The sequence below is a fragment of the Callorhinchus milii genome, unplaced genomic scaffold (assembly GCF_018977255.1).
Source record: "Callorhinchus milii isolate IMCB2004 unplaced genomic scaffold, IMCB_Cmil_1.0 Scaffold1, whole genome shotgun sequence".
Taxonomy (NCBI): domain Eukaryota; kingdom Metazoa; phylum Chordata; class Chondrichthyes; order Chimaeriformes; family Callorhinchidae; genus Callorhinchus; species Callorhinchus milii.
In genome coordinates this window covers 74,881,588-74,898,143 of record NW_024704742.1, presented here as the reverse complement: position 1 = coordinate 74,898,143, position 16,556 = coordinate 74,881,588, and the positions used below count along the sequence as shown (strand labels likewise).

At 42.3% G+C, this 16,556-nt stretch overlaps 1 protein-coding gene across 4 annotated transcripts in view; it reads left to right on the top strand.

Moving 5' to 3' along the window:
• The window catches only part of LOC103177660 (beta-amyrin 11-oxidase), a 64,846-nt gene extending 48,667 nt beyond the window's left edge, over positions 1 to 16,179 (top strand). For all 4 annotated transcript variants that reach the window (XM_007891924.2, XM_007891921.2, XM_007891920.2 and 1 more), the window contains 2 exons: positions 7,432 to 7,519; positions 15,691 to 16,179. In XM_007891924.2, the coding sequence (XP_007890115.2) occupies positions 7,432 to 7,519; positions 15,691 to 15,831 (229 nt within the window). In that variant the 3' untranslated portion in view covers positions 15,832 to 16,179. The remainder of the gene's footprint in view (positions 1 to 7,431; positions 7,520 to 15,690) is intronic.
• Positions 16,180 to 16,556: the final 377 nt, after the last annotated feature.

The window sequence follows — 16,556 nt, the reverse complement described above, 5'->3', positions numbered from 1 at the left end:
GACTAAATCAAATAAAAGAAAATGTCCAAATCTCAGACTTGGGTCCAGAGGGTTCAAATCCCAAGGATGATGAAATAAGCGTGACATCCAGAAATATCCCACTTGCAGGGGGAAGTAAGTGGGTTTTTCCTGGGTTAAACTAGTTCTGAGGAGACATGTTTTCAAAGAGCCAGACATCTGCAGTCCTTCATTGAATTCCTGATTGTCATCTAGCTTATCTGGTTTATCAATGAGCCTTGAAGATATCCATACATCTTCAAACCTGTCGCACCTTGAGGAGGATGGAAGTATATCCTCCAAGACATATACCAATGTTTCATGATGGTAAATAAACATTTTAAAAACTTTTAACTGTCTTTGTCCTTCTATCACTTTGTTTCTATTTTCTTTTCAGTTTTGGCGGTTCTCATTTTATATTAACTATTTTACTATTTTCTACTCTTTTGTACTCATTTGAACCTTTATGATTTTAATGTTCAAATCTTATATTTGTCTCTCAGCTTCCACTATCCATTTTTGGGAGGCAGGGGCAAGATTGTTTTCCAAATGTTTTTCTTTTGTGTGAAATCAGACTAGTTTTGCAGGCAGCATGTAGGTGAAAGATTGACCATTGGCTTTGCTTCACTATATAGAAGTAACAAGATATCAATGTGATGTGAATGTTGACTTCACCTTGATGTGATTTTCAAATCTAAATTACCAAAATAGAGTGCACAAATAAATCAGCTTATTGAGACTGTTTGAGACAGGTAGCAGCAGATTAGTGAACTCACTCACAGCATTGTACAGGTTAAGAATTTTACTACCTGAATCATCCTAGCCATCTGGGTTGCACTCACTGTTTGTGTGGCAACTGGCTTTTGCTTTCAGGTTGTTTCCGGGCTGGAAGTTTGACAGAAAGCTGGAGACCGAAATACCAGCACTTTGCAGACCTTAGGATCAGGATTTTCTACGTTTCTTTCATAGTGAATTTTGCATTTCATTCCTAAACTGTAATTTGCCTGGTGCATTGAGGTTTGCAAACAAAGTATTGCAAGTTCAACCCCACTATCACCAGAGTGCCTTTGGTCACCCTCCCACCTCTCTGCCTTCCCTCACCCCTACACCACTCCTCCTCCATGCTCGGGCCATGACACCTGACTGTTCAGGGCTTTGGGACGTCCTCCTAACATGAAAGGTGCTCTATAAATGTAATTTTGTTGTTGCTGTTCTTGTGGATATCAAAGTGTTCTAGAAGTCACAATTAATACACAGTGATATGGAAGTGCTGGATGTCCAGTCCCTAATTCATCCCTGAACTAAATGCTGACTGCAAATATATTTACCGTTATTATTATTACAACAACAAGATTACATTTGTATAGCGCCTTTCACGTCGAGAGGACGTCCCAAGGAGCTGGATAGTGTACAGCATTTCAGACCCGAGCTGGGGTCAGGAAGAAGGTTGGGGAAGGGGGTTGACTGATGGCATGGTCAAAGAGGAAGGTTTTGAGGCGGGACTTAAAGCAGGCTAAGGAGGGGGCGAGGCAGAGTGATTGGGGGATGGAATTCCAGAGGTTGGGGGCAGAGTGGCTGAAGGCTCTCCTGCCAATGGTGGGGCGGATGGGTCAGGACACCTGGAGCAGACCAGAGCCGGTTGAGCGGAAGGAGCAGGTGGGTTGGTAGGAGGTCGCAGAGGTAGGGTGGGGCGAGGCCATGGAGGGCTTTGTAAGTAAGGACCAGGATCTTGAACTGGATCCTCCAATGGAGTCGGGTAAGAATGGGGGAGATGGGGTCACAGAGTTTGGTGCGGGAGAGGACACGGGCTGCAGAGTTCTGGATTATCTGCAGCCTGTGGAGGGAGGAGTTGGGAAGGCCGACAAGCAGGGGGTTTTCATAGTCGAGCCTGGAGGTGATGAAGGAGTGAACAAGAGTTTCAGCGGCCTGAGGGCTGAGGTAGTGGCGGTGTCAGGTGATTTTACGGAGGTGAGGGAAGGCAGAGTGAGTCAACAAGACACCTGGGTTCCTGACTGGCTTGGTGAGCTGAAGTGTGTAACCATGGAGGTTGATGCTGCCAGAGCCTGAGGTGCCAATCAGGAAGGCCTCAGTCTCGTTCACATTCAACTGTAGGAAATTTGCCCTCATCCAGGACTTGATGTTCAACAGACAGTCTGTCAGGACAGCAGTGGTCCTGGAGTTGAGGGTGGAGGCAGAGAGATAGAGAAAGATATTACTACTACAGTATTGCAAACCATATTGGAATGTCAGTATCCTTTCACGATAAAATTTTACTGCAATGCTATGAAATGATTGAATATTGAAATACTGCTCATTGGGAAGGTAATACAATACTATATAGTAAAATGTTTTTGTCTGTTTGTTGCAGCTCAGCATTGAACTTGATGAGTACTGGACTACCATTTTACCCATCCCAATATTTTATAATGCTATTCAGCTTACTTATGTATTTTATTTAACTTGCAGACATTTGCCTTCAAATACACTACTTTGTACAGAAAATCCTGTAAAGCATTTTGAAACCTGACAACATGATAAGTTGTTATGTCGAATGCAAGGATTATTATTAGAGTTAGGGATAGCTAATTTTATCAAAATTGCTGCTGTTTATCGTTAAGCTATATTGTGTGAATTATTTTTCAGTGCACAGCTTCAAATCCTTCAAATAAACACCACTTGTTGGCCAATGATGTCAGCTGGCTGCTGCTTAGATTCCTATTGGAATCTGCTTTTTTTAATATATTCTCCTATAATCTAGTGTGCAGAGATAAAATCAGTAAGGAGACATATGACATTCATTCTCTCTTCCTGATTTAGCTGAGAGAAGACAACTTAATATGACAACTTAAGGAGCCTTTTCATGTTTAATCATTCTAAGCAATTTCTCCTGCACACTCAGAAATCGAAAAAGCTATTCTGCAGCCCAACCCCACCATCAGCGGTTTGCCCTTCAGCCTTTCTGTCTCCACCCTATGGAACTGCATCCTACAGTCCCTTTGCCCCACTCCCTCCATTGCCCCCCTCAAGGACCATCTCAAGACCTTGCTCTTCGACTACGATTTGGATCTCCTTCCTACCCTCCCTGCCCTCCACCCCTCCTGACCCCAACCCCCAGCTCAGTTCCAAATCCCTGATTGTCCAGCACCTTCGGAAGCCCTCCCAAAGTGAAAGGCACTATACAAATATAATTTGTTTGTTTAGTTCCACATTCCCACACTGGTTTGTGTAAAGACGTTCCCCTAAACCTTTTATAGTTCTGTTATGGACTCATCAACAAGTGGAAACAGTCTATACATAGAGACTTCATAATATTAAACATATTGGTGTTGTATATAGGTGTTCCCCACCATTTCAGTTCTTATAAAGAGTGAAACCTGAAATCTTGACCCATCTCTTTAAGATCCTTATGTGTCAGCATGACTCCTTTAGTAGTATTCTCATCTCTAGGCCTGAGGTTTGTGGCTTCAACCCAAATACACTACAGTGTATTACTGGGAAGTGTTACATTGCCTTCGCTACCTTCCCTCAGTTAAAAATCGGAGGTCCCATCTGCTCAAGAGGACGTTAAAGATTCAAAGTGCCATTCGTGGAGTCCTGTAGCTCAGTGGTTAGAGCACTCGCTTTGCAAGTGAGAGACCTGAGTTCAATTCCAGGCAGGGCGAAACCTTGGGCAAGTTTCCTTACTCCACACGCTAATAATAATCCCTCCAAAAACCAAAAACAATAATTAAATTGGTCATTTTCAATCTACGACTGTTTGTGGGACATTGCTGTGCGCAATTGGCTGCCGCGTTCGCCCACAAATATACAGTCAATTCACTTTACAGTGTGTTCTGTGAAGCGCTTTGGGACGTCCTCCTGACGTGAAAAGCGCTATATCAAATGCAAGGATTATTATTATTATTATTTATTATAAAGGCACGATTCACAAAAAGAGTTTTTTCTGGTGTCCTGTCCAACAATCTTCCAAATTAATTGGTCATTCATTTGGTGGCTGTTTGTGGGATTTTGCTGCTGCAAAAGACTATCAGATTTGCCTTAAAAAACAGTCATTACATTTAGCGAACATAAAAAGGAACTATAAAAATACAGCTCTCACTTTGTACATTTTCCAAATTTCTGATTATATTCCTTTGGAGTTAGATCTTAGCTATTATTGTTTCCTATTCTGAATATGTTTCTCTTACCTCAGCTGCACTCCTAACATTTATTGTTTTTTAAAAATGTTATAACTAGATTATGTTGTCCACAGTGCTGTTTATTCTGATTTAACTGAGATTCTGGATAGCTTCTGAAAGCTGCAAAGATTGTTTATTTTTGTGCTGTAGCTCAATTTTATCAATCTCAAATGCTTTTGGAACCATCCCATGAAAATATATCCTTAAGCATAAATCTTAATCGTTATTCCTGTTTATACCATGTACAATTTGTTCAGAACGGAGAACAGAGGGGACTTGTTCAATGACTTGCAATCCCAGGAAGAGTACAGGATGGAAGGGGCATTTGTAGCAAATGAAACAAATCATTCAGCACATGTCATCCACAGAACAGTATCAGTCACATTGCCCGTCATTAGCCTTTGTTTGAGAATTAAACTGGACAATCTGAAAGCCCAATCATACACTATGAGACTAGATCGAGGCTAATCATTCACTTCCTTCCTGCTGATTAATGGGAGATACCAGGCCACAGGATACAATTAGCACCTATTACTCAAAATACAAAATCAAGTCGCTTAATTTCCTCTCCACTGTGTAGTGTGTTACTCTTGTTGACTGTGATGTGCTCGATCTTAGATTGAATCAGATGTGCTCAGCAGACAATCAGTAGAGTAATGCCAGGCTCTTTAAAGAGCTCCTGTCTGGTTCATTAGAGAATCAAAGACAATATTACCTCATGCTGTCTTCTTCCTTGTGTTGCCAGTGGCAGAAGGGGATTTAAAACAGCATTTAACTTGTGCAAATGTGATTGATATGAAAACGTTAGACTGAAATTTATAAATTAAATTATTTTGATAGATGAGGGCATAGTTTTACGGTAGGGTTTCTCTATATGTTGTGTTCAGCTGTTTATTTTCTGCTGATTTTAGTCCTAGTGTAATTGTTATGACCTCGATTTTCTGCTGGCTGGTATACAACTGGCCACATTCTAATAGGGTCACTGCTCCTTTTCACAGATAAAATCAGCTTGATCTTTGTAGCCAAACTGGTGGATTTCCTAGTCTGAAAAGTTTTTTTTTACCTCAGCTCCACTCCTGCCATTTATACTTGCATTGTTTCCATGTTACAATTACATTATGTGCTTTTACTCTGATTTTATGTAGTTTTATTCTGAAATATGATACTTCTGTAATGCTAAAATTACAGATCTGTGAATTATGTTTTCTAAAAGCAGAGTGATGCAGCCTTGATGGCTCAATGTGTGCACACTCGGCGTGTACATTGAACCAAACACACCAGGAAGGTCCCACAGGAAGGTTGGTGGAGGAGGGAAGGTGACCAAAGGCACGTTCAAGAAGGCAGGTCTTGAGATGGACTTTGAAGAGAGCAAGGGAGGGGGCCAGGCGGAAGGGTGGAGTTCCTGAGGGTGGGGGCAGAAAGGTGGAACGCCCGACTGCCGATAGTGGAGCAGGCAGAGCGGGGACATGCAGGGCTGGATAATAATAATAATAATAATAATCCTTGCATTTGATGTAGCGCTTTTCACTTCGGGAGGACGTCCCAAAGCGCTTCACAGAACACACTGTAAAGTGAATTGACTGTATATTTGTGGGCGAACGCGGTAGCACAGCAATGTCCCACAAACAGTTGTTGATTGAAAATGACCAATTTATTATTGTTTTGTTTTTTGGAGGGATTATTATTAGGCGTGTGGAGTAAGGAAACTTGCCCAAGGTTTCGCCCTGTCTGGAATTGAACTCGGGTCTCTCGCTTCCAAAGCGAGTGCTCTAACCACTGAGCTACAGGACTCCACAAGGATTAATCCTACAAGGATTAAACTTGATGGGGCAAGTACAAGGTACACTCCACTCCTGATCCTACTTAGTGATTTCTATTGAAACGCTTTGTGTGGATGGAAGTTGGGTAATGACAGGGTGCTGTCTAAAGTGCAATAGAGCCTGCAGGCACTTCCTGTCATACTTCAGAAAGATCACCTGGGTGAGATGCTGAAGGATACTTGTGGATTTGGAATGGCTGGTTTTCCTGAGTTCAGAATTGCTCAAATGCAGATCTGACAATAGAGATAATGATTGTCTCTACCTACAGAAGACACGTCTATAGATGGAGACTCTGGTGACAAGTTGCAGGACAAGTGAGCCCAATAACCATTTGTTTTTGTGCAGATGCCTTAACATTATCGTGAGAGCATTGCAGTCATGTATAGATATTCACATATATGCAAACCACCAATAGGTGTATTTTGGGGAATTGGAAAAATAGTCTGATATCATTTGGACAATGATATGAAGATTTTCACGTGGACGTGGAATATCGTTTGCCTGAAGAGGTTGTGTTATACAAGCTCTGCTTTCACTCCAGACTTAAGTTTCCAGAACCACAATATAAAAATAGCATAAAGCCTTTGGTACATCAATTATTATCGATTGTTGCCTCTATGCGATTTAAATTTGAAATTAAATTCAAGTAATGTAAAGTATTCTAATACAATGATTCTTTTTAATGCAGATACGTTTGTTGACTAACGGGTGTCAGCCTTGTTCAGTTAGATGCACCCTCATCTCTGAGTCAGAAGATTGTGGGTTCAAGCCACACTTTGGGATTTTGAACACAGTCTCAGCTGACACTCTAATGCAGTGTTGGAGGAGTGCTGCAATGTCGGAGGTAGCAGCCTTCGGATCCTGCATTAAACTGAATTCCCTCCTGCCTGTGCAGCCTAAGGTCACCTCCCTTCTCTCCCTGACTTGGCGTCAAGCTCTGCCACTTTTAAGCGCTCTGAGACACTATCCTGATATAACCGCTATATAAATCAAACTGTTGTTGTTGTTGTCAGATTCCTTGGCACTATTCAAAAAGAGAAGGGGGATTGTCCCAGGGTCCTGGCCAACAATCCCCCAAATAAAATTGGTTAATCATTCCATGGCTGTTTGTGGGACACTGCTGTGTGCAAATTGGCTGCTGTGTTCGCCTCAAAATATAATCATAAATAATGAAGTTAATCTTATGAAGCACTTTGAGACATCCTCCAATGTGAAAGGCTCAATATCAAATGCAAAGATTATTATAAACAAGAAAAATACTCTTTAAATTCAACCAAATTAGCAACGGAGAAATAAATACAACATTGGACTCCGAATGGGACTGTTTAATATGTGGTTTTCTGTCTATAGTTTTATATCTAAAATATGTGGTTTTATGTGAAAAGTGAAAGTATACTGCAAAAAGCTGTAATAATCAAAATGGTTTTGTTTTCCAGAAATGCCGGACAAGAAAATGTTCTATGTTGTTTTGGGAATGGCCCGAGGAATTGCATTGGCATTGAACTAAACAACATGATCGTGAAGGTATTTATTTCTACTCTTTATGTTGCGGGATAAATTCCAGCAACTCAAAATGAGGATTAAGTCCCATATTTCAGAACTCCAGACAATAATATATTCTAAATCTGATTCTGGTTTTCCTTGCTTTGATGTTACCAGTGGGGAGAAGTGTAGTAGACAGACTTTATATTTTGTATTTAAATTTAGTATTTTCCCCAATATTGGGAGCGGGTTTCTCAGAATGCCAGTGCAAGGGGTTGGGTTACTGGAATGACTAATACTGGGAATTAAGTGTCGAGGTCCCTCAATGGTGGGATCAGGGTATCTGAAACCCCCATTGCTGGGATGTGAGTGTCTGGGTCCCCAATACAGAGGTTTAGGTATCTGTAACCTGTCTCTGCCCCCTCACCCAGTACCAGGAACCAAGTATCTGTGATTCCCAATGCTAGGGTCTAAGTGTCTGGGTACCCAATAAGTATCTCTTTCCAGTCATAAACACCAATGATACTTAATCATTGGAAATAGAAGCTTTAAACTAGGACCCAATAAAATAGCCCCCAAAACAGGATTAAATGAGGGAGGGGGGACAGCCAGGTCACCTGTCAGTCAGACAAGTGGGTGGTGATCAGCTGTTGTCTCCAGATTGGGCTATTGGACAAGGTGCCACATAAAAGGCTGCTACACAAGATTAGGGCCCATGGAATTAAAGGCAATATATTAGCATGGATTGAATAGTGGTTAACGGGAAGAAAACAGAGAGTAGGGATAAACTGGTCCTTCTCAGATTGTTGGGATGTGACTAGTGGAGTGCCACAAGGATCAGTGCTTGGGCCTCAACTATTTACAATCTATATCAATAATCTAGACGAGGACATAAAACTTAAGATATCTAATTTTGTGGATGATACAAAGCTGGGTGGGAGAGTAAGCTCTGAGGATCATACAAAAAGATTGCAAAGGGATTGTAGATAGGCTAGGTGAATGGGCAAGAAGGTGGCAGATGGAATATAATATGGGGAAATGTGAAATTATTCACCTAGGTAGTAAAAACAGAAAAGCAGATTATTTTCTAGAGGGGGAGAGACTAGTTAGTGTTCAGAGGGATTTGGGAGTCCTTGTACACCAGTCACAAAAAGTTAGTATTCAGGTACAGCAAGCAACTAGGATAATGCCATGTTGGCATTTATTGCAAAAGGGTTAGAATACAAGAGTAGGAAAGTCTTATTGCAACTGTATAGGGCCTTGGTAAGACGGCACCTAGAATATTGTGTGCAGTTTTGGTCTTCTTATTTAAGAAAGGTCATACTTGCCTTAGAGGGGGTGCAGCGTAGATTCACTAGGTTAGTTCCTGGGAAGAATTGCTGTGCGCAATTGGCTGCCGCGTTCGCCCACAAATATGCAGTCAATTCACTTTACACTTTACAGTTTGTTCTGTGAAGTGCTTTGGGACGTCCTCCCGAAGTGAAAAGCGTTATATCAAATGCAAGGATTATTATTATTATTATAAGAGGGGGTTGACCTATGAGGATAGGTTGAGTAAACTAGGCCTATATTCTCTAGAATATAGAAGAATTAGGGGTGATCTTATAGAAGCATATAAAATTCTTATTGGGCTTGACAGAGTAGACAGTATGAGACTATTAGGAGAATCTAGAACTAAGGATCACGGTCTTGAGATTAAGGGCCAGCCCTTTCGAATAGAGTTGAGGAAACACTTCTTCGCTCAGAGGGTAGTGAATTTATGGAATTCTCCACCCCAGAAGGCAGTAGATGATCAGTCCTTGAACATATTCAAGACTGCGATTGATAGGTTTCTAAAAGACTAAGGGATTAAAGGATATGGGGATAAGGCAGGCAGATGGAGTTAGGTTAGAAAATCAGCCATGATCTTATTGAATGGGGGCGCAGGCTCGAGGGTCCGAATGGCCTACTCCTGCTTCAAATTCCTATGTTCCTGTGTATTCATTGCCCGGCTCCACCACAGGCCGCCAAGATCCTCATACTCGCATTCATAACATCCAGACTTAACTATGCAAATCCATTGTTACCAGTTCATTGGTAGTAAATGTACAACTGCCAACGTCACAGTATTATATTCTTTTACTCTTGCCCATGAGTTCGTCAGAATTCTTCCTGTTCAGTGAGCGGCAGAATTGATTTTGCATTTTTCAATGATCTTCATCTGGCTTTGAGAAATGGTTTGCTGCCACAAGGCATCAGCATAAATGCTGCTCACATTAATCACTGGAACAGTTTTTTTTTCCTTGTGTCATTCATTTTATTAGTAATGCCGAAGGGAGCAGGAAGTGCAGCATGACGAAGATTAGCTGTCGAAAGTGTTTGTTAGAAATGCTGATCAAGTCAAGTTAACAGCATTTGATGGAGCTGAGTAGGTGGAACCATATGGGCCATTATCATTATGTATAATTTTAGCCATGCAGTGAATGAATACATAACAGTTAATTACGTGACGACCGTTCTGGTAGAAACGGAGTGAGTTAGTTGTTCCACTGTAGAAGACAATCAAGGCCGGTGGTGGTACTTACTATTACAACAACGAGCACAACACTTCATGTCGGACAGCGTCTCATTTACAGTATGAATGTTCTATCAGATATGCATATGATCTGCCTTTTAAAGTTTTTATATATGAAACTTTCCAAAAAAAATTCCTATTATATTTTGTGCCTTCAGTCAGCCAAGGCTGCCATTGTCTTCATTGCCACCGCAGCTTCTCTTCTGGGGAGGAAACTCAGACAAAAGTAATTTTCATTTTTCAATTTTGGGTGATAGTGAGGGTTCTCAGTGCTGGAGAATGGAACTACTCTCAGCATTATACAAGCTGGCAGATTCAGCTCAACAGCAACATGCTTTTATAGAATGCCCTTCTCACAGGCAGCGTTTCAGAGCACTTAACAGTGGAACAGCTTGATGTGAACCAGTGAGAGAGGGGAGGTGACTGTAGGCATGATCAAAGAGGAAGGACTTCAGATGAGATCTAAAGTCATGCAACAACAAAATTACATTTGTATAGCACCTTTCATGTAGGGAGGACATCCCAAGGCGCTGGACAATCAGTGTTTCGGACCTGAGCAGGGGGTCGGGATCGGGCAGGGAGCAAAAGAGGTTGACCGCAGGCTCGGTCGAATAGGAGGGTTTTGAAAAGGGTCTTGAAGGAGACAAGGGAGGAGGCGAGGTGGAGGGACTGCGGGATGGAATTCCAGAGGGTGGAGGCAGAGTGGCAGAAACCCCTCCCGCCAATGGTGGGTCGCGTGAGGTGGGGGACATGAAGCAGGTCAGAGTCCACTAAGCAGAGGGAGCGCGCAAGTTGGTAGGGAGTTTAGGAAGTGGCAGAGGTAGGAGGGAGCAAGGCCATGGAGGGTTTTGAAGGTGAGGACCAGGATCTTGAACTGTATCCTCTGTGTGCTGGGAAGCCAGTGGAGTCAGGCGAGGATGGGGGTGATAGGGTCACAAGGCCTCGTGTGGAAAAGGACATGAGCTGTACAGTTCTGGATGATCTGCAGCTTATGGACGGAGGAGTTGGGGAGGCGAACAAGCAGATAGTTTGCGTAGTCGAACCTGGATTTTATGAATGCATGTATGAGGGTCTCGGCAGCTTGAGGTGTGAGTCAGTGGGGCAGTGTATCAGAGGTGGGGGAAGGCAGAGCGGGTCATGGCACTGATGTGGGGTAGAAAGGATAGTTGAGGATAAAACTATATCAAATGCAAGGATTATTATTATAAACAAGATGCCGTGGTTCTGGCCTAGTAATTTGGAGAGTGCATCCATGGATGGTGATGCTGTCAGCGCCTGAGGTGTGGAGGCGCTGATGGGAGCCAGTTAGGAGAGCCTCGGTCTTGTTGACATTCAACTGAAGAAAGTTGGCTCTCATCCAGGACTTGATGTCTGACGGACATTCTAGGGTCAAGGGTGGAGGCAGAGAGGTAGAGTTGGGTGTCATCCACATGTTGAAATTGACCCAATGTCTGTGGATGATGTCACCAAGAGGGATTCAGGCAGAGCATTCCAGAGATTCGAGGCATAGTTCCTGAAAGCACGGCAATCAATGGTGGAGTGGAGGGGATGAGGGCCATGTAGAAGGCTGAGTGGTGGAGGTGTTGCAAGCAGATTGGAGAGGTAGGGAAGTACTAGGGCATGAATTGATTTGTAAGTGAGTGTGGGAATCTTGAACTTGATCAGTTCTGCAATGGGGAGCCAGTGGAGCCTGACAAGGACTGTGTTGATGATGGTGCTGAGCCTGAACAGATGGGAGAATACGAGCAGTGGAGTTTGGGATCAGTTGGATTTTGTGGTGTTGAAGCTGGTGAGACAGTCAAGGAAGACATTGGAGAAAGTAGACTCAAGGTGACGAAAGCATGAATGAGGGTTTCAGCTGCGTTGGATGTAAAGTATGTTTAGAGGTTGGCAATGTGGCGAAGGTGGAGGAAAGCGGTCCTGGTCAGGGATCAGATATGAGGAAGGAAGGACAGCTGTGCACAAACTTGCAGCTGCATTCACCTAAAATTACTTTACAGTATATCCTGTGAATTGCTTGGAGATGTTCTCCTGACATGAAAAACACTGTACCAAATGCAAGTATTATTGTTGTTAGCACCATCATTGACTTGGACGTATGACATAGAAAGGATGTGTGAAAGGTTACTGAATCGGTGGATTGGCACATTATAAGAAGAATTTTATAAAACATGATCATATATATGGTAGACGATCTATGTCCATTTCCTTGTTACTTCCTGACTGGACTTCTTCAATGCCCTCCTTCACAAATGTACTCTCTAAATGTACCATCCACAAGCTCCAGCTCATTCAAAATTCTGTAGCTCACATTCTTATCCACACTAAGTTTGCATGCCCATTACCAGAACTTCCTGACTACCATCAAGATCCTCATTCTGATTTTCAAATTGTTACTTGCTCTCACCCCTACATATACCTGTGATCTGTTGTATGTTCCCATCCCGGCTGCCCCAACAACCTGCAGCCACTATGCCTCTACTGTCTGGAATGCCCTCCTAAACCCCTCTGACTTGCCCCCTCTCTATCTGTCTTTCAGAGCCGCCTGAAAAACTCTTCAAGCATGGCTATGGTCATCTTATTCTTTCCCACTCTCTCTGATGGGGATTTCTCTGTACCAAGTTTCGAGACATTACCCTTGTCAAAGACCTTGGATAAAACGCAAGTTGTTATTTTTACAGATGCTGGGTCTGAGCTAGTACTTTAATCATACCTTACGTGGAGCTCTCTGCATAGCTGACAGGTCTTCCAGAAGCCACCGATATCATACAGACAGTAGACCTGGGGTGAAAATTGCAAGATATGATATTTTAATGATACGGTTGCACTCAGAAGCTGATTCAATGCTGCCGGGGGGAGGAGAGTGGGGGTTTTCAATGCTGTTGTGGTTCATGGATCATGCACGGCATCAGACTCAGTCTGTGGAGTCCTGTAGCTTAGTGGTTCGAACACTCGCTTCACAAACGAGGGGACCTGGGTTTGATTCCCGGCAGGGCGAAGCGTTTCCTTACTTCACACGCCTCTGTTCACCTAGCATTAAATAGGAACCCAGGTGTTTTTTCCACTGGGGTTTTCTTTGATTTACTAGCTATTTATTTTTTAAAAGAATTCAACCATAAATAAATATTTAAAGTACGTTTTATATCAAAATTAAAAATCAGAGAATACTAAAATAAATATTACATATTTAAACTATTAAATACATTTATTTTCAGCAGTATACATAAATCCATTGGGCGTAGGCTACTTTTGTTTAGAGCTACAAAAGCATTATCTCTTTGATATGTTTATAAATTGTGATATTTCCTTCTAAATTGTAATGGCTTCAAATGGAGCACAAAAGAATTGACTCATTATACAAGCAATGGAATAAATTTTCTTCTTAATTATTCATACATCATATTTGGCTAAAATGCTGTATCAAATGTTCGCTTGATATAGATAACAGATTATGTATAAACAATGTTATGATGCTTAAAGGTATCTTGTTATATATAATAATAATCCTTGCATTTAATATAGAGCCTTATCACATCAACAACAACAACAACAACAACAAGATTCCATTTATAAAGCGCCTTTCACGTCAGGAGGACGTCCCAAGGCGCTGCACAGTTGGGTCATGACCCGAGCAGGGGGGAAATGGTCAGGGTGAGGGAGGGAAGGGAGGGAGCAAGGAGGGGGGAAATGGTCAGGGTGAGGGGAGGGAAGGGAGGGAGCGAGGAGGGGGAAGAGAGTCGAGAGGGGAGCTGAAGGCTCGGTCAAAGAGAAAGGTTTTGAGACCGGCCTTGAAGGAGGAAAGGGAGGAAGCAAGGCGAAGGCACTGGGGGATGGAGTTCCAGAGCCTGGGGGCTGAGAGGCTGAAGGCCCGACCACCGATGGTAGGGCGGTTGGGGCGGGGGACGTGGAGCAGACCAGAGCCAGAGGAACGGAGGATACGGGCAGGTAGGTAGGGGGATAGTAGGTTGGAGAGGTAGGAGGGAGCAAGGCCGTGAATGGCATCTTCTAGACATCTCAAAGCGCTTCACAGAATATACTGTAAAGTGAATTGACTATATTTGTGGATGAAACGCGGCAGCCAATTGCGCACAGCAGTGTCCCACAAACAGTCGTGTTTTTTTTTCTTGAGGGATTATTATCAGGCATGTGGAGTAAGGAAACTTGCCCAAGCTTTCGCCCTGTCAGGAATTGAACCCTGGTCTCTCGCTTGCGAGACGAGTGCTCTAACCCCTAACCTATAGGACTCCAGGACTTGTATGGAATCCCTCATAGATTAAGGACAAGTAATATTCAAGCTTCTGATTTTGATGTTACATTTTACATAATGTTTCTGCCTTAACCTTTGCAAAATGACAAATATTTGTTACAAAATTCTCATTGACCACTGCCTTTGTTCAACATCCCCCAAACTCCTTCCTCCTCCCTGGTTGATGGTTTCCATTGTCTTTGAAAGTCATTTTGAGAGGTTTGTTCTGAAGGTGCTATATGTTTTTATTTTAATCATATGGCCTTGGCAGGCAGCCTTTTTCTCCACAAGAAAACTTTGTACATTATAGCATTTGGTATGCAACAGAGCAGGATTCAACACATGGACAATTTTGCACTTTAATATATTTGTATGCAAGTGACACATAGGTTTAATGTGTTCTTGTTGTAGTTACACTATAAATACTGTACTGTGAATGAAATCTTGGGGTGACTAATTCAAATTTTAAAACTGTTTTCCACTTCTGCATTTACTTTCCTGATCTTCTAGTTAGGATTGGTGTTCATCTAGAGTTTTATGAAATACATGAGTTTGCATTTTTATTAGGTGACTGTAATTTTTTAATTATTTAACATAATTCATGAAATCTTATAACAGCAACAACAAATTACATTTGTATAGCACCTTTCATGTCAGGAGAAGCTCATAATCTCGACTGACACTCCAGCACCCCAGGAGAGCACTGTGTTATCCTCAGATGTCTGCCTATTCAAGCGTCCTGAGACACTATCCCACTCCTGTGTTGACCACCTTGTGAGTTCGCAAACCTGGCTTGTCGGATGTCAAACGACCAACTAGTGACTAATCTCCTTGGGGGGAGGTAAGCGAGGTCTCCTTGGAGCTGAACTGGCTCCAAGGTGACATGCCTGGCAACGGAATGTTGGAATCGAGTCAGTCCTTATAGTGTCTCGGTAGTCCAGTTCCTGAGCCAGGTGGGTCCACAGTATTCCAGGGCACTGCTGATGGCAGGACCTGGAAGGGCAGACCACACCATTGCATACTTTCCGGAATCAGGTAAGCAGGATGTGTCCCTCCAGGGAGAGAGTGCACATTCCATTCCAACAATCTATCTCTGGGATTTCCATGTATAGGTGGGGTGCAGGGAAATCTCAGCTTGGTTTGGATACTCTGAAGCATAGGGATGGGTTTCTGCATGTGTCAGATACCCAGCTGACACCCACCCCCCCAAAAAAATGTTCCTTTGCTAATATTGTAAATTCGTTATACAGAGCCTAGTGAGACAATCCTAAATTTGACAGTTTATTAGCATACACAATTCTGCACTGTTGCTCCAACCCACCCACTTCTCTTCATTGTATACATTGTTACTGTATTATTCTTTCCCATGAATTAGTCTTTGATGAAACTGATCTATGTCTGATTTTCTCTAAGGCTGCTGCCAGATATTTGCTGAGCCATTACACATGGAGCTTGGACCCTCCTACCCAAACTCTGGACTACAAGTGGCTTCCAGTCTCTAGACCTGCTGAAGATCCCACAATTAAGTTTATGTCATATTTTTGCCAAACCTAACACTAAGTCATGCTGTTGTGAACTACACGGATAACTCAACATATTTTCAAACAATCACAGATCTGCGTGATCAATAAGTCATAATGTAACTCCAGTCTCAAAGGATAGGATGGAATTGAGTTCAATAACACCACCTGATTTTCTCAGTTTTATATCATCAAATATACAACAGCCACCATCATGTACTATCTTTGACAGAAAAAAATTAAAGATCTGTCCTGTTGGTGTTTTACTACAACATATAGATTTATTAATTTGATTGTGAAAGGTGTGACTTTGGAATCAATAGTAAGTTATTAAACATTGGTAGCACATTGAGTAATGTTAAGATTTGCTGTAATCAATAAATCACTGTCAACTATACCATCACCTGATTACCTCATCTGTCAACAGGATCAATATAAAGGAATGCATAGAATTGTGCCAATAGCTGCTCTATAACTGAAACAAATTTCTTCATTCCAACTACTTGTGCTCCAAGACATGTAAAATCCAACAAATGAAAGAGGGATAAACTGAACAGGCTTAATCTGTCAAGAAGTATGATTACAGTTCATTAGCACCCAACCAATTATGGTTCTGATCCATTTTAGTGGATACATCACTGTTTGTATGCAACTTAGCCCAAGGCAAGCTGGTTTCAATCATTACCATACATATTAGCAACCGATGTGAGTCTTGCTCAATTTTGTCAGTCAAGGTCATCCTCTGTCACATGACTTTCA